Below are 22,959 nucleotides of genomic sequence, written 5' to 3' on the forward strand. Positions count from 1 at the left end.
GATATGAGATTTCAGTTGCTGATCCGCTGCTTCTTTCTTCATTGCAGACGTAGCAGACGTCAAGACGTCCGGCACGGCAACCCTATCCGTCAGTGCAGGGGTTACAATTCCAATGGTGGGTACTCTATTCTTAGTCTCTAGGAAATAAAGGCGCAATGGAAGTCTTGGGGAACTGTGACTCTGCTTCTTCTGGTCCACTGTCTGTAAAGCTGGTTGCAGCTGCATTTCACATACTGTTTTAATCCATATAAGAGATGCACAAATGGCTAGTTTACCAGAAGAGATCAGTGGAGGGTAGCAAACACTTACCTCTTATTTAGTGTTCAATAATGGGATGGATTTTCACAGTGTGATTTTCTAAAGCAGATCACACACACACACACAAAAAAACCCCAGCCAGTTGTCATGTTCCCTGAAAGTCTGTGTGCTGTGTGGGAAATCAGGTTCACCCGAAAAGGATGTTTGATAATAAATGTGGTCACTTCTTTTGGGTAGATAGCCTTTGATTAGTCTAGATCAGGGATCAGCAATCTGCAGCTCTAGAGCTGTGAATGTGGCTCTTTCACCCCTCTGCTGTGGCTCCCTGTTGCCGATTGGTGCCACAATTTTGAGAGGAGCTTCCTATTGGATGGGGTAGAAGCACAGCATGCCAGGAGGAGACTCTATGGCAAGAGGTGGGTTTTCTGGTCAGCTCCACAATTGATAGGGCTTACGGTTAGGACAGGTAGATGAAAAAGGACGCAGCGCTAGGAGGAGACTCTATGGTGCAGGAACAGGACTTCTGGTTGGCTCCAGAATTGAATGGGAGGCTTCCAGTTAGGACCTTTGTGGATCTTTTGAGTGTTTAAGGTTGCCGACCCCTGGTCTAGATGATGCTACAAAGATGTCATGTCTCCCTTTGTAATCCATCATCTGGTTATCTTTTCCTTCTCCCACTTCCAGCCAGCAAGAACTCAGTGGAGGCTGTTCAATATGGAGTGGAGGGAAGCACAGCCTTTCTTGAATGCCAGCCTCGCTCCCCTCAAGCTGCCATCAAATGGCTCCTCCAGAGAGACAACAGTGACCGAAGAAAAGAGGTGAACAGACAAGCAAGGGAGGAAAAACATTTGGGGAAAGTAGGCAGAGAAATGGGGTGGAGATATTAGAATACATGGTAGAGAAGGAGGAGTCTGCACTCCAGTTGAGGGCTTGTGGGGAGGGGTACCCTTCCTCTTTATGTGGAGAGAGAGATGGACAACCACTTGTCTGAAATGATATAGTGCCGTGATGGCAAACCTATGGCACGCGTGCCCGAAGTGGCATGTGGAGCCAAGTCACCTGGCACACATGGCGCGCCCATTCCTCTTCCAGGTTTCTGGCATGCATGTGCGTGCGATGATCTGCTGGCTTTCATGCGTGTGGCAGTGCCGGAAAGTGGAAGAGCTGGTCTTCCATTTTAATGTGTGCACATGTGCGCTGACCAGCTGATTGTCACGCATGCATGTGCACCAGAAACCCAGAAGACTAGTTGGCTGGTGCACATGCGCACGACGGAAAGCAGAAATTCATTTTCGGGGGCGCGCATGTGCCCTGGGCAGCTCCTCTTCCGGGTTGCGGCCCAGATGAGCACGCCCGTGCTCCCTTTTTGGCACTCAGTGCTGAAAAAGTACACCATCACTGATATAGCGTTTCCCCCCCTCCCCCCCGTGAGCAGGGAATTGGACTAGAAGACCTCCAAGATCTCTTCCAGCGCTATTCTGAGATTGAGATGTGGCTCTTTCATTCTCCCCCTTCAGACTGCTTTCAACGTCTTCACTGGCATTAGAGTATTTTTATCCATATTTTGGATACTAAGAGGCACCCAGGATTCTCACGCTACTTAGCTGACAACCCTCTTGGAAACTTCCATATTTCAGAAGTAAAGAGAAGAGCTGCCTTTGTGCCTTGAGTTGGGCTGCAGCTTCCTTCACCCAAGACTGCACAGCCATTGGGCATGGCTGGTTAGAGATGATGGTTGAGGTCAACACAGAGAGCGCCAGATTGGGAGTGTGCTACGGAGGTCTCCTCAACCCATTGGAGCTAAAGCTGGTCTTTCTTTCTCCCCTCCCAACATACATAATTTCTCAAGCAGAAGATAGAGGGTTTTCTCAAGCCCTGCCTGTGCTCTCATTTGCTCCTGAGGAAAAGAATAGGAAATGGGCTCTTGGCCATGATTGGCTACATATTATGACCGCAGTAGAGGTTTTGGTTTTGGTTTTAAATGCTATAACCGTTCTAACAGAAAACAGGAGTGCGCTACAAGCCCTAAAGGACTCCAGGAAGACAACCATAGTCGACTGTGACCTGTGGCTACTTCCTTCCCTACCATTGTGTTCTAATATCTTCAAGCCTGGCTGATCCAGCTCTCCTAACCATCATTTTCTTCTGCTTCTCTTTCCACAGCTCCGCACTGAGGGGCGAGTACTGAGGACAGATCAAGGTTTGTTGTTGCGGTCCCTGCAGCTCTCCGACGGGGGCCTGTATTCTTGCACAGCCACGGAGAACAACTTCAAGCACACCATAGCCAAAGTGCAGCTGCATGTACTGAGCAGTGAAACTGTCCACGCTGTGCTCTTCCAATCAGAAGGCCCCGTCCCCTCCGCAGCAGCCATGAGAGCTGGCCTGCCGGGCACCTTTAGCTCTCAGTACCATGACCTTGTCCAGCTGCTCACACAGCCTGAGATGGGACTCATCAATCAGTATTGCCAGGGATATTGGCGGCATGTGGCCTCTAACCACAAGGAGACTTTGGCTGGTCTCAAAGCCAAGGCGTTGCACGACCAGAAGAAGCCGCGAAACCGCCGGAATCACCAACCAGAGATGGATCAGCACACATGAGAGTGGCAGCTGAAAGGGACTATGTGACGACAGTTCTATAATTCCCCATTTTCATATATATATATTTCTCATATATATATGAGATATCTCACACCACCACACACTGTTCCCTATCAAGACAGTATTTATTTGTAGGTTGTATATAATCCATGGGTCTTGCCTGGGTGTGAGGTGGCAAAGAGCTTGGAGATGCCCCACCCCACCCCCATGGCAGCTGGCTCTTCCTTCCCACATTTATCTGTGGTACTGGAAAAGAATTGACATCTTGGAGGTAGAGAACAGAGCCAAAGCAACTCCTCCCTTTGCCTCTCAAATGTGGATAGCTGACCCCAGTCAGGGAAGGAAAGTTTCAAGGATGTCCAATGGCAAAGTTATTGTTTCCTTAGCTCCCTTTCCCCATTGTGGTTTTAGCACTGTTGGGCACAATGCTCTACGGATCCACAACAGTGGGGCAGTGACTTTTAAGGCTGGCCTATCTTCAGAAAATTTGAGATATTCCTGTTACTATCACTGAAACAATTCCGTTTTGGTGGTGTTTTTTTTTAAAGGCAGCTGTCAGGCACCAAGCATTCTCCCAGTCCTACTCCCCTTGCTACTACACACCCAGAGGTGTATATAAGCCCCTACAAAGCACTTTCTTCCTCTTCTAGACATCTCTCTGACTCAAAAGCACATATTGATGGGATGCCCTCCAGGGAAACTTGCTATGAAGATTGCAACTCTCAGGCTATTTGAGGAAGAAGGAAGTGCTCCATCAAGGATATCCATGTATGACCCATGCGATGCTCTTCCTGCTACTGAAAATAAGCCAATTCCACTAGGAGTTCAAAAAGGACTTTCTGATTTGACAGTGCTTCAACTGGAGTGCCTTCCCAGGGTGAATGGGATTTGGCCACTCAGGGCAGAGGCAACTGGCTTGGTTGAGTAGTTTACCATTGATGGGACACAAGGGCCATATCCAAATGAGTTATGCCAGGGAGATGTAATGTACATATGAACCAAAGCTACTCTCCTGTAGTGCATGCATCAGGCATTTCCAAGACCAAAGACAGCATGGCAATTGAAGTAGGAGAGAGGATAAAGGATTGGTGCATGGCCATTGGGATATCTGGTTTCTGTTTTGCTAACCCTTGGAGGAATCAGTACCTTGGTTTCCCAACTTAAATTGTATAATGTATTCATCTCAGATTGCCCATAAGGAGTCCAAAGCTTCGGTATGATACTAACATCCCATCGAGCAAAGCAATATAAACCAAGGAGAACTGTAACAATCCGACCGAAGGTGTTCTCATAGTCACAGAAGAATTCTATAGCATCAACATTACTGAGCAGGCCACATGGCCAACCTAAAATAAAGACAGGCTGGTGAGAAAATGAAAGGGGAGATTCAGGGAGATCTGTTTGTCTTTCTCTCAATTGCAATGTGAGTTTATGAAAAACAGGCTAAATTTTTAATAAGCATTCATTGTATGCAATCATTGCCTCTCTCCAACCTGACTCTTCTCTCTTGTCTTCAGAAATGAAGCCCATTTGGCTAGATTCCCAATCCTCTTTTCAATTATAATGCAGGTAGTCCTCGACTTACAACTGTTCATTTAGTGACTGTTCACAGTTACAATAACATTGGGGGAAAAGTGACTTCATGACCAATCCTTGCACTTATGACCATCACAGCATCCCTACGGTTGAGACCAAGATGTATTTATGACCGTTGCAGTGACCCGGGGACATGCGATCGTCATGTGCAACTTCCCAGCCTTCGGACAAGCGATGTCAATGGAGGAAGTTGGGTTCACTTCTTAACACATGATTCATTTACAACTGCAGTGATCACTTAACCCTGGCAAACAAGGTCATAAAATTGGGTACAATTCACTTAACAATGCAAAAGAAATTACAGTCTCAACAGTTATAAGTTGAGGACTACTTGTAATTAAACCTGAAACAAAAACAGATGACATGCTTCTCACCCTCAAATAAGCCCATTCAAAGAGGGAGGGGGTTCCTAGGTGAAAAGGTGAACACATCAAATTTAGGCTATGCCTTAGTTTACTCTCTTGAATGTCTTCCAACTGTGCTCATTTTTCCCCTTGCTGTAATCTTTCCTGAATGCCCCCCCCACCCGAAAATAATTTGGTGCTCTTGGGTCTATCGATCCAAGCTTCATCGGTAATAGGCATGTTTTTTTTTTTCATCTTCCCTACTTCTGTAGGGAAATGAAATTAAAAGTAGGGCCCATGACAGCCACTTGCAGAGTTGCAGCATTCTGCATATCTTGAATTTCTGATTGGATTGATCTGTGCATTGACGCAAGGAAAACAAAGCACTTTCCTATGGCTACAGATCTTGTTAATAGGGAGCTAATTACACAAAGCTACAGGGACTACCATTACTAAGCATAGTGGGCATAGAAAATATCTTGCATAGACCTATGTCACATTACCCTAAAGCGGAGGTGGTATTCTACCGGTTTGGGCCGGATCGCCCGAACCGGTAGCAGAAATTGCAGGTGGCTCCACCCACTTGCATCTGACTCTTTGGCATCCCATTTAAGCCCTTTTTTTCACCAAAAGCGCATGCACAACCACATTTGTGAACTGGATAAGGAAGGTAAATGTATACCACACCCGCCTAAAGGTGTAGCTGGAGTGAGTAAGGGTGATAGAAACTATATTGTTTCTGCTTCTGTCTGCACAGCAACAAAGGGGCTTCACAGCAGAGCTGAAAACTGGAGAAATCTGCAGCCTATGTGACTCTGCCTCTCCTCCCACCTTCCCACCTGGCTGTTATAGCACCTGCTGTTAAGAAAAGGTGTTCCCCTTTCATGCTTGGAAACAAGACCTCCTTCATTCACCCTCCCTCTTAAAAGCAGGCCCCCTTCCTCTGCCAGTCTGAGTGATGTGAGTATACTTCCTCTTGTAAATAACTGTAAATTTTAAAAAAATAAACCTGAGATACGGGGCATCTGAGCAGTAGCTCCACATGATGAAGTCAGGCGCAAAGCCACATTGCGCTTGTAATGTGAGATTCCTGTGGATGGAACAAGCTAATAAACACTGGCTTTGTTTTTTGGAAACTCCAGACTCCTCCATCTTCACTGCCCTTGTCAACTGAGTGCTCTTTTGTCTCGCTGGCCCCAATTAGGATTGCAATTTTTTTCTACGGCCTGCTCCCTCCAGGAAAAGCATTTACAATGATAAGAACATTGATAAGGCTTGATACTGAACGCTTGTGACTCTCTTACTCCTAGAGAATGTACAACGGTGTTGCTTTTCACATATCTACCGTCCATCACCCATGCTCGCTTACATGCATTAATCTTTCTACCTCTTGATGTTGTATTTGCAAAATTCCCCAGCCAATTTTTGTGACTTGAAAACCAAAATATCACACATAACTCTAATAAAGGGGCTGGATTAGCTATACCAGGGCTATCTAACTCCAGGCCCAGGGCCAGATGCATCACACACTGGCCACGCCCACACCAGGTTTAGCAAAGGGGGGGAAGTCCTGATATGTCACATGATGCCATCGGGACGATGTGAGTTTGACACCCCTGCGCTGTACCAAGAGCCGTATCAGATTGCAACTATCATATCACACGCTGTTCTGGAGAGAAGTCACCAGCTTGCAACATATCAGGAAAGTAGCATAGTTTTCAGTGTCATGTTATCCAAAGAGACATTTTGTGTTAATGTAGGGAAGCCTCCAAACATAGTAGCCCACAATTGCTGTTTGAAGTGGGGATACCTCTTCTGTTATGGCTTTCTCTAAGCTTTTTTCTTAAGCAACCCAAACTGGGGACCATTGTCCATCATGAAAAAAAGTGGATTTTGTCTTTAATTTGAGAGTTTTGTTTTCTTTTTCGTGGTCTATCTGCATTTCTCATTATTCAGCTTCTCTAGATGACTTGAGGTTTTACAAGAAATGGGGGGAAAAACATCACCCTATCTAGCTGCTTTTGGACATCTTGTGTAACTTTATAAATTTGTATCCTGCTCCTCTTCACTAGCCCAGTTTCTCAACTCACAAACTCCAAAGATCACACCATTCCCATTTCACCACCTAATCGTGTGGGCCTTTTCTCCTTTTTCAGCTCGATGGTGTCCTTTTCTCATGTCTTTTTTGAGAAGTAGCACTCGGAACTGTGCATATTATGCCAAGAACGGTCACACCTCAAACAACACGTCCAAGCAGTTCCACTCCATCTATAAATATGGCCACAAAAATCACGACTGGAACTTTCTGGACTCACAAGCTTTATACCGTTCCTTATTTTAAAATCCCCAGGATAGATCTTCAAGAGAACCAGAAATAACATAACGAAGCCCATCAAATTGTGGATTTCAGATTTTGATTTGAAAGCCATAAACTGGTCCAGGTTTCATTAAAAGGGACGTGAAAGGGATACTGAGGAGCTCAAGTGCCACTTGTGCAGTAAACTCCACAGTCCAGAGACTCATTGCATTAGATGTTCTCCCAAATATGAGAGGCTAGAAAAGGCTCAGCACTTGTATTTCAATGCATGAAAACATAAGACTCCATTGAAACTCTTGTCTCAAGGTTCTTTGTACAGAAATTCTAGTGATGTGCATATAGCTGTTGACCATAAAGTCACCCAACCAGAGCTTGTTTTCCATTAACGTATAGGGCAACAAATTACCTGCTCCTCCTTCCTTTTTAATGGCAACCAGTAGCTGATGTTATTCTGCTTCTGGTTGATGATCAGTCTGGGAAGGATGAATGTTGGGTTTCTCAGGTCTGGGCCTGGCCCCTCATGCCCTGAGGCCTAGACACAAAGTGGTCTTGTTCACAATAAAAGAGACAACGGGAGCTCCTACCTCTCTAGGGTGTGATGAAATAGCTGGTTAAGCAAACATACTGGGAAGAAGAGATCAAGGTCATGGACTCATTTCCTGTCCTTTCCTGCCACTGGCTAAATTGGGGGAATGGATGGACCACCAGGGACAGGTCTGTCAACCCCCCATGGATGTCACAGACTTTTTCCTGCTAGCATGCAATTGTGAAGCTTGACAAGGATTATGTGTACCTACCAGTCTCTTGTCTGCTGAAATGGCTCCCTGGGATAGATGGTCATGGGAAAAAGATGAGAGAAGGAGGCATACTGCTCTGAAATGTTTACAGGGCCTGAATGGTCCTTGTTTCTTGAGATGCTGAGGAAGAGGCAGCTTCACAATTTCTTTCAGCTGGTGAAACTTCATGACAAACTCAGAACTGCTACTAAGTGGAAAGGCCAAGCTGAAAGTTAAGTCTGACAGTTTTCTGTACAGCCTCCAGGCTTCCATCTATTTCCACTGTTGTTGGAAGGGTTTATTTTAAGATCAGACATCCATGGGAAGTCTTTTGTGAGTCACCATAAACATGAACATCTTTATCCACAAAGAAACCTGTTGCTCTGCCAAATTTTCTCTAGAGAGGTTTGGATATCACTGGACAGTATGCAGATAATATAAGCACAGAGGAGAACTAATCCTTGTCCACTTCTGTTATCAGTATGTAGGCCAGTGATGGGTTTCAAAAAAATTTGGAACCTCTTCTGTAGGTGTGGCCTGCTTTGTGGGAGTGGCTTGCTGGCCATGTGACCGTGTGGGAGTGGCTTCTAGCCATGGGACCGAATGGGAGTGGCTTGCCGGCCATGTGACCAGGTGGGAGTGGCCAAGACAATGTCACTGAATTTTTTGCCCCAATGGATGATCTACAAAAAGAAGATATAAAAAAAGAAATTTATTATTTTGTGCACTTACTACTTAAATAAGATTAAAATAAGTACACAAAACAATAAAAGAGCTACTTACAGAAGGTAAGTAGCTACTACTTACTACTTGTATTTCAAAGGGAATACAATACATATTTAATTTTACACATGTTAACAGCTGCTGGAATTGTGTTTGCACAACAGTGGAAAAAACAAAGATATGAAAATGAATAAATATTAGAATGTGCAGGAATGAATAAATTGACAATTAAAATCAAGAAGGCTTTGAATACTTTTTCACGTGGGATTTGTTTTATCAATTGCTAACTAACAGAAACAACAATTAGAAATCTAAAAGTATGAAAGAAAACACCAATTATGTAAGGAAAGGTCACTAAAATGTATAAGGAAATATTATTAGTTCTTGATCATTATTAATGCGTAGATAAATGCAGGACATTACACACACCCATCACACAGAAACACACAAAATCTGGCAAAGCTGCCTTGCACCAACCACGCCTGCCCATAAAAAAGCAGCCACTTTGAGACACATAAACCATGCACCAACCTGCACACTTAAAAGCAACATATTGCATCACAAATAAAGCATTTGCAAAAAGGAATAACATTTATTGTAATAAACATTCTATAAACAATAAATAAATAAAAATTCCCTAAAAATAATTGTTAAAAAATATATTCTTCATCAGTGACGTGCGGTGAGGTTTATGACTGGTGAGGCACTGACACAGTGCTGGGTTTCAAATATTTTTAGACTTGTGGACTTCAACTCCCAGAATTCCACAGCCAGGCATGCTCAGTTCCAATTTAAAGCGACAGCATTTGTTTTTCTCCTTTGCTCCTTCTTTCTTTTTCTTTTTCTTCTTCTTCCCCTCCTTCCTCCCTCTCTCCCTTCCTCCCCCTCTCTCAAACACACACACACACACACACGCACACACACACACACACAGTGAGAGAGAGAGAAGTTGGATTAACTGTACACCGCCCCGAGTCCCTTCTGGGGGAGGGGGTGGTCTAGAAATATGAATTAAAGTAAAGTAAAAGGATTGGACTATCTCTCCTACCCCTTCCCTCTCTCACTCACTCTCAAACAAATCCACACACACACAAAAGTTGGATTGGATATCTTTTCCAGTGGCTTGAAAGCAGCTCCTCTGCCATCCCCCCCCCCATTCCCCTGCTGCCTTTCCCAAACACCTCCACCATTGCAAATGCAGCCTGCTGTCTGGGTGGGAAATGCCTGGAACACAATAAAGCCCACCCACCACCTCCTGCTGGCAGGCTGGGGTGAGAGGAAAGGCAGAGAAGCCAGAGGGGAGCCGAGCCGAGCCTTCCAAAAGAAAGAGGCTGGGGGGAAGTGTGTGTACTACAGCATGGCTCTTTGCCTGGCTTCCTGCGTCCTCCTGTGGTCTCCTCAGTGCTCGCTTGTGCTCTCCCTCCCCAAGTGTAGTTTGATTGCAGGTGGAGCCATGTTGCCTTTTCAAACTTGTAATCAGTGAAGCTGGGCTAGATTTTTATATAGTTTTATCCAGCTGTGTGTGTGTGAGAGAGAAATGAATGGGGGCCTGGGGAGGAAGTCACTACACTTGGGGAGGGAGAGCACCAGTGAGGTTAAGCAGAGTCATCCACGGTGAGGCAGCAACTAGCTCAGCTTTTTCCTTTTACTTTTTTTTTCATGATGAGAGTGGTGAGGCTGTGCCTCACCTGCCTCACCTGACTGCACGTCACTGTTTTACATACAATAAAATAAAATAAAACCATTAAAATATTATATACATAATAAATTAAAATAAAACCATTAAAATATTCTCTACACAATAAATAAAATTTGAGATTGTGAAGATGTAATTCTGAGGCCGGTCATTGTGAAAGGTCCTGATGAGGAGTTCTTGATGACCACGAGGCAGGAGGCATATAAATTTAATAAATGGTTTGCTTGCAGATGTTTTATTATCATTGATGTGAGATACCTAGCTGGGTCATGAAATGTCTGCAAGAAAACCACAAAGCTCAGGGAACACCAAGGACCCTGCTGTCATCTCCCTTCCCCCCCCCACTCCTTTTCCTCCTCTCAATATATCCCACTCTTTCTAGCACTGATGATGTTACTTAGTTTGGTAATGAAATGTCTGTAAGAAAACCACCAAGCTCAGAAAGCAGCAAGGATCCTACTAGGAGACCTCCACCTCCTCTTTCTCCCTCTCTTTCTCCTTTTTGTCCTTCTATCTTTCTCCTCCTTCCCCCCCCCCAACCCCACTCCCTTCTAGCACTGATGATGTTACCTAATTTGGTAATGAAACATCTGCAAGAAAACCACCAAGCTCAGAGAGCACCCAGGACCCCTCATTACAACCTGGAGCTATCAACAGTCTCTTCTGTTGGAGAGCCTTGATGCAAGGGAAAACTGAAAGTTTTAATTTTAATTCAGTTTTAGCATTTTAATCATCTTTGCCTCTTTCAAATTTTATATGCTTTTTTTTTAGGTTTTAATGTTTTATTTGTATGGAGTCCCTTTGAGGGAGATGGTTGGTTTCAAAATTTGATCAAATAAATAAATCAAAGCAGGGGCTGAGAGAAAATATGGAGGTGTGGTGCTGTCCCTAAGAGACAAACATAAAAAGACCATCCCTGCAGTGTTTCATCCTCATGGATTTTTAGCCTTCATTTAATTGTTAATTTTAATGCTTGTCTATTAGCTTTTATAGCATTATAAGCAGTCCCGAATCAGTTAAGCTAGTGAGATGGGAGGTATATAAATTTAATAAATAGACAAACTCAGTTATGGACATGCAGAACAAATTGGAAGTATCTAAATGATGGATTACAATTGGTGATTCTCACACAAGTCATTCCTCTTTACCCTTTCAAGAATATTTATTTTTAAAAAAACTTTGGTGAGGATGTTGTCTTTGCATGTAATCTGGCTTTTACTTTACTTGCAAGTACATATAGGTTCCTTCTGATAAAGACCCTTTTAACATTCTGAATTTGCAAAAGATGCTGATCTCTTGCAGGAGCATGAGTCACGCAAGAGCTAAACAATCTTAGCATTAGTCCTGGTTTTCATCTGTCCCACTAAACCACAATAGGGTTGATTGGATTCCGGTTGAGTAAACCCCATGTCAGCGTTCCAAATATCATGCAGAATTAAATCATTGTCCAAGGCAAAGTAGTCCTTAAAACTCCAATTTAATAAGACAGGCATGTTGGCATTAAGCTGGTGAAATTTCAACTCTAAGGTACATCCGGTGAATTCCCCAAGTTAAAAGTTCATCATCTATCCCCACACCCCATAATTCATCACATGGTCCAATCTTCATCTTCCACTCTGGCATGTACACCCCTCTTCTTCCGGCCAGGTGTCGAGGTGCGGAGACAAAAGACGACCTTGAGCTTCTAAGAAATCCATAACAATACATTCCACAATCCTACTCCTTTCTATTCCCCCCTCCCAACTACTATACCAATGAAACAGCATAATATGTATGTTTTAATTATGTGGCAGGCCAAAGATCCTAAAAGGAACAGAATTACAGGCCTGACAGGCGGCCTCTCCTCAAGAGAAAAACCGTTTCCTGGAAAGAGAATAACATAAATGTTAACTATCAAAATTTAACCACCTCTTCCTCCCCCAGGGGGACCCTTTGGCTTATCAGGGAATTTCTCATGGAATTGCTTCACTAATTTATCTGCTTTCAGATCCCAACTTTTCACCCACGTAGCTTCTGACAAAGGGTATCCCTTCCAATGCACTAAATATTGTAAACGACCTCTATACAGCCTGGAATCTAATATTTTTTTCACTTCATAATGTGTTTCCCCTTCTACCACTACGGGAGGAGGTGGAGTTTGGGTGGATGGTCTCGTGCTAGACTCCCTTACCGGCTTCAATAAGCTACAATGGAATACCGGGTAAATTTTCCCTAAGAGTCTGGGTAGGCTGAGTCGAACTGTAACTGGGTTAATTATCTTTTCTATTGGGAAAGGACCTAAAAATTTTGGACCTAATTTCTTACTAGGCATCTTTAATCTTATGTATTTAGTAGACAAAAAAACTTTGTCCCCCACTCGAAAGGGGGGTTGTAGGGAACGATGTTTATCAGCTTGCTTCTTGTAGGCTTCTGCCGCATCTGTTAGCGCCTTTTTGGTATTCTCCCATCCCTTCTTTAGTGCCTCCAGCCATTCATTCAGGGACATGGATGAGGGAGGTTCCTTAGGTAGTTCAGGCATGGGAACGAATTCCATGCCACTGGTAATCTGGAAAGGAGTTAATCCGGTACTGCTGTGAACCGTATTATTATATGCTACTTCAGCGAAAGGTAGCAAGTCCGACCAATTGTCTTGCTGATAGTCCACATAACACCGGATATACTGTTCCACCATCGCATTGGCCCTCTCTGCTGCCCCATTTGTGCTGGGATGAAATGCTGAGCTGAGTCCCTGCGTGGACCCGATCGATTTTAGGAATTCTCTCCAGAACTTGGCGGTGAATTGAACTCCACGATCTGAAATGATCCTTTTTGGAACTCCATGTAGGCGATAAATGTGTTTCACAAACATTTTCGCTAATTTCTTTGCGGACGGTAGGCTTGAACAAGCGATAAAGTGTGCTTGCTTGGAAAACAAATCAATAACTGTCCAGATTACTTTATTACCACTGCTATCTGGAAGTTCGACAATGAAGTCCATTGCTATCTCTTCCCATGGTCGGCTAGGGTTGGCCACTTGTTGTAGTAGTCCAGGGGGCTTTCCCGGACGGGTTTTCATTGTTGCACAAGTAGCACAGCTTTTTACATAATCTTCCACCTCCGACCTCATCTTTGGCCACCAAAATTGACGTCTAGCGAGGTGGAGAGTTTTCAGGAATCCGAAATGACCTCCTAGTTTCGCATCATGACTCCGCTGTAGCACTTGCAATCTCATTTCTGCAGGGACGTACAGTTTGGATCCCTTCCAGGCTACGCCATCATTAATCGTTAGGATGTCTTTGTTGTTGTTGAACCATGGGTCTGTCTGGAGGGCTGCTTTCAGTTCGGTTCTCAGTTTATCTTGGCTTCGACTGGTGACTTGAGCTGCCTTTTGGTGAGAAGGAGATATGATGGGGTGGAAAATTTCTTCCTTCTTACTGTCAAACTGGGGTTTTCTCGACAGTGCATCTGCTAATAAGTTCTTCCCTGCGGGGATGTGTTTAATTTCAAATTTGAACCTTTGGAAATATTGGGCCCAACGGACCTGTTTGGGGGATAACTTTCGATGGGCAAGGAGAGTTTCGAGGTTTTTATGATCAGTCCATACCTCGAATGGTATATCCCCCCCTTCCAGGAGATGCCTCCAGGTGAGCATGCTCCATCTGATCGCGAATGCCTCCTTCTCCCAAATGGGCCACCTTCTTTCCGTAGTGGTGAGTTTCTTGGAGATGTAAGCGCATGGTAAGAGGTGGCCTTCTTTATTCTTTTGTAGTAGCACCGCAGCTATCGCGACATCACTGGCATCCGTTTGGATTATGAAAGGTCGCTCTGGATCGGGGTGTTGCAATATGGGTTCTTGGGCAAAGAGCCGTTTTAATTTCTCAAAAGCCTTTTGACAGTCGATTGTCCATTTTAATGGTTGGTTTGCTTTTGGTTTAGTAGGGGAAGGCCCCGTTCTTAATAGGTCAGTCAATGGTAGGGCAATTTCAGCAAAGGTTGGAATAAACTGCCTATAAAAGTTTGCAAATCCAAGGAAGCTTTGTAATTGTTTGCGAGTGCTTGGAGGTTTCCAATCTAACACCGCTTTCACTTTTTCTGGGTCCATTTCTACTCCTTCATTGGAGATACGATATCCCAGATAATCTAGCGAGGTCTTGTGGAATTCACACTTTGACAATTTTGCATAAAGTTTGGCAGCTAGAAGTTTTTTCAGGACTTGCCGTACCAGTTTCACATGTTCTTCCATGGTCTCAGAGAAGATCAAGATGTCATCTAAATAAACGAGTACTCCGCGGTACAGGTGGTCGTGTAGCACTTCATTTATGTACTGCATGAATACTGCGGGTGCTCCTTGTAGTCCGAAAGGCATGACTTTATATTGGAAGCTGCCTAAGGGAGTATTAAAAGCGGTCTTCCACTCATCCCCTTTCCGGATTCGTATACGGTAATACGCCTCTCTCAAATCCAGCTTGGTGAAGATCTTTCCCTTAGCCAAGTGGTTCAACATATCTTTCATGAGAGGGAGGGGATAGGTATTCTTTTCGCATACCGCATTCAAAGCTCGTAAGTCCACACAGAGGCGAACCCCCCCATCTTTCTTTTCCCTGAAGAGCACTGGGGCTGCTACTTTTGATTTTGCTGGTTCAATAAACCCTCTTTTCAAATTGGTGTCGATGTACTTCCTCAATTCTATCATCTCTTTAGGCGTCATAGAGTACATTTTGGGCTTTGGTAAGGTTACCCCAGGTTTGAACTCTATGGCACAATCTGTGGCGCGGTGAGGTGGAAGGTAGTTTCCGTCTTCCTCACTGAACACCTCCGCCAGATCCCAATAGATCTTTGGGACTCGTTGGATTCCCGGAAGTTTAGTGTCTGCTGCGGTTGCTGCAGGTTCTGGATGGGTTGGGCTGTTAGGTTCCAATGTTCCTGGGTGGCCTTTTGGTTCCACTGGTGGTAACGGCCCAAGTCCAATAGTCACCTTTCTAACGCCATCCTCCCACTTTATGGTAGGTTCCCACTTGTCCAACCATGCAAGCCCTAGGATAACTGACTCCTGCATTCCAGGGGCCACGATGAATCTGAGGAACTCATAGTGGCGGCCTATCACCAGTTTTACTAACTCAGTGATCTTTGTAGCCGGAGCTCCCCCAATTAGGGTTCCATCCACTTGCTCAAACGGAATGGGTTGTTTCAGGGGTCTGGTGCGTATACCTAGTTGCTCCACTATTGACATGCTGATTAAGCATCGGGTGCAGCCGGTATCTATAATCACCCCAACTTCCCCTTCTACCCCCGTTTTCGGTATTTGGAGTTTGGCTTTTATTTGGAAGGGGCGGATAGGTGCACTCACCATTGGGTCGTCTTCTGGGTTTCCTTCCCCTTCCTCCTCTGAAGTGTCCAGGGCGTTTTCAGTGGCTCCGCTCTCTGCCCCTGCTGGCTGTTGTGCCAGACGACTTTTTTCTGGGGGTTTTCTGGGGGTTTTCTTGACTGTGCTGGCAGGTGGTTGGCGTGGTTGTGGAACTGGGGCTGGAGCCCAGCATGTAGATGCCGGGTGGCCAAGCTGACCACAACGGTAGCACTTTATTTTGGGGGCCCAGGAACGAGGGGTTGGCGGGAGCTTTTCAGTTTGCTGCCTCTGCGTTCGGTGGGCTAACGGTTTTTTTTCAGGGGTTCTGGTACCAGGCTTTGGATAGGTATTAATCTCGTGGTCCAGTATGATTGCAGTGGTGTACCATTCTTGGATACGATCTGGGGTCCCCCTTACGGCACAAGCTTGTTTCAGTTTGGGATCTAAGGCCTTTTTGAACGTATAGACCAATAGTCTCTCTGGCCAGTAACGTAGTCTTCCAGCTATTCTCCGGAATTCCCAAACTAATTCTTTGACCGGCCGACCCCCCTGTCGTAATTCCTGGATCTGGTCTTCAGCATCTACCTGTTGGGCCACATCGTAAAATCGGGCCCGCATCAGTTGGATGAACCCCGTTATGTCATCTAACTCAGGAGCTGCTTCTTCATGGAGTTCCGCTATCCATTGTGCTGCCTCTCCTTCATTCATCCCCTCTGCTATTTCTTGGATCAGTTCTCGATCCGTCAGGTATTGTGGGCCTACTTGGTCAACGTATGCCAACACTCGATTCATAAAGTAAGCTAGTTTGTCTCGGCTGCCATCATAGGTTGCACGGAACCTTGGGGGTGTGGGAGGAGGAGGGGGTGCTTGTGGTTGAACCTGAGCAACCTGTTGACCTGCTGCTTGGGGTGGTAAGCTTCTTTGTGGGGCCACACCCATCGGTTGGGCAAAAGCCTGCTGAGGCATTGGTGGGGGGGCTGGGCCCTGTGGTGGTCCCATTCCTTGGCTCTGCCTCTGAGCAGCTATTTGGGGTGGCGCCATTGGTTGGGAAGGGGCAGGCGTCCACTGGCATTGAGCCCATCCATGACCCGGGAAGAAAGCCCAACCTGAATTGGCTTGATTGATGGGTCCAGAGCCATCGCTTTGCAGAGGGGGGGAGGTGAAAGTGTTCCAGGCCCCTTTCAGCTGGTTAAGTTTTACTTCCCAACTTTTTTTCACTCCAAGAGGGGAGGGTGCTGATTCGCTGATGGCTGTGTGGAAAGACCCAAGGTCTCCGCTCCACTGCGCAGCAGTTTCTCTGCTGGGGAAGGATAATGTGGGCTTTGCTAGCCTCCACCCGGGTGGTTCTGGGGGCCCCAGGGGTTTTTGTTCACTCACATTTAGGCGTCGGAATTGGTCCTGAAGGCCCATCAAAGACTGGCTGCGTGAGAGTGTCTGAGATCTCCATTCATTTGCTCTTCTCCCCATGCTCCAGCCGTCTGTCAGAGTTCCCTTGGGGGGCCCCCCTCCTTCCAGCAGGCATTCCTGAGAAGCAATAAATCCCGAAACTTCCTCTCGCAGGTCTAACTCCGTCTGTGAGGAAAATCTTGGTTTCGGTTCCTTTTCCCTCGCCTCTGCCTGTTGAACTATTTCTTTAGAAGGTGCATAGATAGTCTCGACAAAAATAAGCGATCCATCATCCTTAGCTTTCTCTGCTGCATTCTTTCCCTCCTCCATCTTCACTGAAATTTCGTCCTGCCCAGGGTTGGGTCAGAACTGGGATTCAGTACCCCGATGAAAGAAAAAAAATTATGGGAGAGTTGAAATAATGTCAGCGTTCCAAATATCATGCAGAATTAAATCATTGTCCAAGGCAAAGTAGTCCTTAAAACTCCAATTTAATAAGACAGGCATGTTGGCATTAAGCTGGTGAAATTTCAACTCTAAGGTACATCCGGTGAATTCCCCAAGTTAAAAGTTCATCATCTATCCCCACACCCCATAATTCATCACATGGTCCAATCTTCATCTTCCACTCTGGCATGTACACCCCTCTTCTTCCGGCCAGGTGTCGAGGTGCGGAGACAAAAGACGACCTTGAGCTTCTAAGAAATCCATAACAATACATTCCACAATCCTACTCCTTTCTATTCCCCCCTCCCAACTACTATACCAATGAAACAGCATAATATGTATGTTTTAATTATGTGGCAGGCCAAAGATCCTAAAAGGAACAGAATTACAGGCCTGACACCCCAATTTGGGATACCTGAAACACGATTTGCAATCTGTGGATTGACCCCAGGATCCCAAGTCCTGTAGCCCCCAAAGTTTCTTTTTTAATTATTTACCTATTTGAATTTATTAGCCGGCCAACTCTGATGGACTTCCCTGTCCAGTATCCCTCCCCCCTTCACTCCTTTCGCCCACTACGTGTACACTACAGGCCCTGACCAAGGCAAGGAGCGAACCGGCGAACCCATCCAGATATAGAATGTGGGAACACGGTGGAGCCTTAAGGGGAAACTCCCCGTTTTGCAAAACCCCCGTACTGTGAGATTTTCCGCCAAACCCTGTGGAGAAAATCCTCCCAAGCCGCTTCCCCCTCCGCTTCCCCCTCCATGTTAGCCCCAAGAGTCAAGGCCACCGACGCATGTGGAAACTAGTCAACTCCGCAGCCTCAAAAAGAGAAGGGGGGGGTGAAAAAGGAGCCTGGCAAAAGCCTAACGGGCGGGAAACAGTGTAAGCACTGCAGCCAAACCGACCTGGAACAAGGAGCGATTGCTTCCTCCGCCTGCTTCTTCGAGCGGCAGGCCTCAGCGGGGTTAAGGGTCCTATCTTTAAATGCGGATTTTTCCTCACCGCTTTATGAGGTTGTGCCTGGACTTGCTTTCTGAGCACAGGGCGACGGGCGGTAGTTTGCGCTGCACAGCTGGTGCAAACTATCGTCCATCTCCCCATGCTCAGAAAAGGAAGCCTGTGCAAGTCCTTTGCTAGCAGGCAGGTTCTAGGACGCCTGCTGCCACCAAAGCACCTTCCCAGAGTTGCTTTTCTGAGCAAGGGGGGATGGATGGCACAAAATACCATCCGTCTCCCTGTGCTCAGAAAAGGAAGCCCGGCTAAGTCATTTGCTAGCAGGCAGGTTCTAGGATGCCTGCCGCCATCAAAGCACCTTCCCGGAGTTGTTTTTCTGAGCATGGGGAGATGGACGGTAGTTTGCATGATGCGGCCAGCACCTAGGAGGTCCTAGGAGACCGGCCATGCCATGTAAGCTCCCGCTGCCATCCCCACCCCTGCGCCCATGCTTTCTGGCGGCCAGGCATCTTAGGCAAGTCCGGGGACCTTGTAAAGGCTTGCAAGGTCCCCAAACCTGTCAAAGATGCCAGCCGCACTGTGTAAGCTCCTGCCACACACACCCCACCCCCATGCCCGTGCTTTCTGGTGACCAGGCATGTTAGGCAAATCCAGGGACCTTGCAAAGTCCCTGCGAGGTCCCCAAACTTTTTAAAGATGCCGGACACGCCGCATAAGCTCCCGCCGTCATCCCCACCCCCACGCCCATGCTTTCTGGTGGCCAGGCATCTTACGCAAGTCCGGGGACCTTGCAAAGGACTTGCAAGGTCCCCGAACTTGTCAAAGAAGCCGGCTGCACCACATAAGCTCCCGCTGCCATCTCCAACCTCACGCCCATGCTTTCTGGCGGCCCTGCGGCCCTGCACTGTAAGTGAGCACAGGATCCTTGCAAGGCCGCAAAAGGTCACCGGACTCGCTTATAGTGCAGGGTGTGGCAGGCCGCTCCAGATGGCCTGCTGCTGCCCCCCCCCCGCCCCATGCTTAGTTGCAGCTTACTTACCTCCTCAGTCGGCAGGCAGCAATAGAGAGCCAAGCCGGAAAAAAAGGTAAGTGGGTTTAGATAGGGTTCTTAGAGGCGGGCGGGGCAATTGGTGAGCCAGCCAATCAGTGAGCAGTGGGTGGGGCTAGGATAGTGCAGACGGGCGGGGGGAGCAAGCGAAGGAGCAGCTTCCGGATGGGTGGGGATGAGTGAGCAAGCGACAGGGCCGGGGCAGGTGTTCCGGAACTTACTTCCGGATCCACCGGTGGAAACTCCTCTAACCTGTTCGGTAGATTTGACGAACCGGTTCTACCGAACCGGTACCAACCAGTAGGAACCCACCTCTGATGTAGGCTCACATGTGTCAGCCATTAAAGGTAGACCAGACTGGGTACTGAAGTCATGCTGACCCATATTATTTTTATTATAAAGATATAGTAGCAGAATCTTGCAAGTCTGATTATGCTTCCTCCTTCCCTCTCTTCCTTGATCTTTATGAGACCTCAGAGAGATTTTCTGAGATGTTTTCTCAGGTTACAATTCTGCCGCAGACTGAGGTTTCTTTTATCTGATTATTAACTTAGTAGTATTTCTTCCTCCTGTCCTTCAAGGCCATTTCCTCTTCCTACTACAACATATGAGCATTTTTCAGTACTCCATCATGGCTACTTTCGGTGGTCCATCACTATTGCTATAAGCATCTTTTCAGTTACTTAATTCCCCTCCCCTCCTCAGTGAAAAATGGCTTGGGAGCAGCAATGGGGCAGAGCCCTTCTTGAACCAATTTCATTCAGCAGATTCGCCATTTGCAAGTTCTAGGCAGAACCAAATTGCCAGGAAAAAAAAGACCCATTTGTCCTCTAAAATCTCAAATCCATTAGTCACCTGGGACAGATCCTTTCAAAAGGCCCATTGCCTGTGCAGAAGTCCAGGGCTTCTGTGTAATATGCAGTTTGACAAGGAAGTGGTCTCATCGTGGCAAAGGGGAGATACCAACATCCTCCACCTGCAGATCACATCTTCCATTATCTTTACTCCAAAATAAAGACCAGTAGTGAGATCAGTGACAAGCAAATTAAATAAATAAATGGCTCTCTTTATCCTTAGGTTTTGTAAGAAGTAGTTTTTAAAAAGTTAGTTGTCCTTACTCATTCACTCCTTCTAATTAGAAGGACACCTTGGTATTTTAGAACCAGTAGCTCCGTGTTTTCCCGACTTTGGCCACTTAAAAGTATGTGGACTCAACTCCCAGTTACGCTGGCTGGGGTATTCTGAGAATTGAAATCCACACATCTTTAAGCAGCCAAGGTTGAGAAACCCTGCACTAGACTATAATAATGCAAATCTTGGCGTCCTTGGTACAGATGTAATTGATGATGTTACATAGTTTGGTAATGAAACATCTGCAAGAAAACAACCAAGCTCAGAGAGCACCAAGGACCCTGCAATGCAATCCTGAGCTACAAATATACTCTTTTATTGGTTGTGCAAACCTTGAATGGAAGAATAGCAGGAACGTCTCATGTTCTGTCTTCATTAGCACTATTCACCCAGTGGGCAAACAAATGCTCCTGGAAAGCCCACAATGCAACAGAAAAGCAACAGACCATCACCGCACATCACTTGAATTTGGCTTTCATAGCTGTAAGTGGAAACTTTAGCAAACATATTCTGATTCCTATCAGCAGCAGCCAGCTTGACTATTTCTGTTTTATTTAATATACATTTCCAATGTCTGCAAATCTCCCAGGCATTCCAATATTTAACCCTCATTCTTCAGCTCTCCAATTCTGCTAGTATTCATCATTCATGTTTTCTATAAAAATAATACTTTTCTCTAAACAAGTAGACTCCAATGTCCCCCCACCATCAGAAGGAATTCAGTTGCTACTCTTACACCTCCAAACACCTAAACAAATTCGTCTTTTGTTTACAAAACTCAGCTTTTAGAAATTTAGAAGAATGATCACAAGATTGTATCTGGGAGGCAGAGGGTTAAAGAACTGGATTTGGATCAGGGACTTTGGGTTCACTTCCCAACTTGACTGTGGACTCTGTGTATAATCAATGGACACACACACCCCTCTTATTTTCTTTTTGCAAATAGCAACAACCTAATTTGTGTTGGGAATGTGACTTCAGTGGCACTTCCTGTTCAGCACTTCCCAACCCTCTGTCTTCAAAGAGCAATGGGATGTGGATGCAGAACTAACTGTTTACTCTGTATCCCCCCCACCTTATTTACTACATGGTGGATTTTGCAATAAGATTGCTCATCTCTGGAGACTCCCCTCTGCCCTTAGTTCCTAGCCACCCATGCACAGATCACTTGATCTCTAAGTCTTTTCCTGGCAGGATACAGTTAATTTAGAGTTAGGTCCTGCCTGCCTCTATTTAAATATATCTTCTACAGTGCCTCCTTTGCAGTGGTGGGTTTCAAAAAATTTTAGAACTTCTTCTGTAGGTGTGGCCTGCTTTGTGGGAGTGGCTTGCTGGCCATGTGACCGGGTGGGAGTGACTTGGCAGTCATGTGACTTGGTAGGCATGGCCAACTTGTAAAATGTGGAGAAACTCACTTAACAACGCTCTTGCTTAACAACCAAAATGTTGGCTCAGAAACTCTGGCATTTGAAGCACGCAAGTCTTAAAGCTGTCAAGTTACAAGACCCTTGCACCCCTAACCCTTTCGAAAAAAAACCAGGAGTGTTCAAACTTGACAGCTTTAAGACTTTAAAGTTTAGGTAGGACTCTTAGAGGTGGGTGGGGTGATTGGTGAACCAGCCAATCAGTGAGCGGTGGGTGTGGCAAGCGTGGTGCGGACGGGCGGGGGAGGAAGCTGGAACTGGTTCTAAACGGCACGGTAGATTTGTGGAACCTTTTCTATAGAAGAGATTAGAACTGGCAGGAACCCACCCCTGCTCCTCTGCTAATCATTGCTTAGGACAGACTCCCATTTGTCAGGAGCAAGCAACCAGAACTACTCGCAAATAGGCCCAAGTAGATACTTTCCTTCTGATCGCCTATTTTGCAAGAATCTTGCCTTCCCTTGGGAAATGGCAGAGGTAGACTTCAGGGTTTTTGCTTAGATGTTTGCTCCCACAAATTGACTCCAGGCTGGAATGGCTTTTTACTCACCTTAGAAGGGCCCCTCTGCTTCAGCAGGTGATTCCACCACACTTCTCTTAGGGATACATATGCAGAGACAAATGCAAATCCACATTCAACATTACACAAACCACATGAAAAACTACTAATGAGCTATTGGCAGTGATGGCACTGGATATGATAGGATTAGTAGCTTTATTAGTCAGCCTCCCTTTCTGGGTTTCCTGCTCCCCACACCTTTTCTCCAAGAGGTGTTACTATTTTTGACATTGGAAGGAAGGGATGTCAGCCATTTGATATTTTAAACCATCATTAATTAGCCATAATTTACCCATTGCAGGAGTGAGATCAAAGCATGTGAGCCATCCGCAGCAGACCCATTGGTGCATCGCCCTGTGCAATCGGCATGGCA

General features: G+C 45.9%; 1 protein-coding gene and 1 long non-coding RNA gene across 7 annotated transcripts in view; both read left to right on the plus strand.

The window, feature by feature from the left end:
• SEMA3F (semaphorin 3F) overlaps nucleotides 1-5,790 on the plus strand; it is a 154,558-nt gene extending 148,768 nt beyond the window's left edge. For all 6 annotated transcript variants that reach the window (XM_081935092.1, XM_081935093.1, XM_081935094.1 and 3 more), the window contains 3 exons: nucleotides 48-115; nucleotides 943-1,076; nucleotides 2,422-5,790. In XM_081935092.1, the coding sequence (XP_081791218.1) occupies nucleotides 48-115; nucleotides 943-1,076; nucleotides 2,422-2,856 (637 nt within the window). In that variant the 3' untranslated portion in view covers nucleotides 2,857-5,790. The remainder of the gene's footprint in view (nucleotides 1-47; nucleotides 116-942; nucleotides 1,077-2,421) is intronic.
• Nucleotides 1-22,959, plus strand: part of LOC309383848 — a 498,138-nt gene that overhangs the window by 289,980 nt on the left and 185,199 nt on the right. The gene's annotated exons all lie outside the window — the stretch shown is intronic.

Source organism: Natrix helvetica (genome assembly GCF_964273705.1).
Source record: "Natrix helvetica genome assembly, chromosome: 1".
NCBI lineage: Eukaryota > Metazoa > Chordata > Lepidosauria > Squamata > Natricidae > Natrix > Natrix helvetica.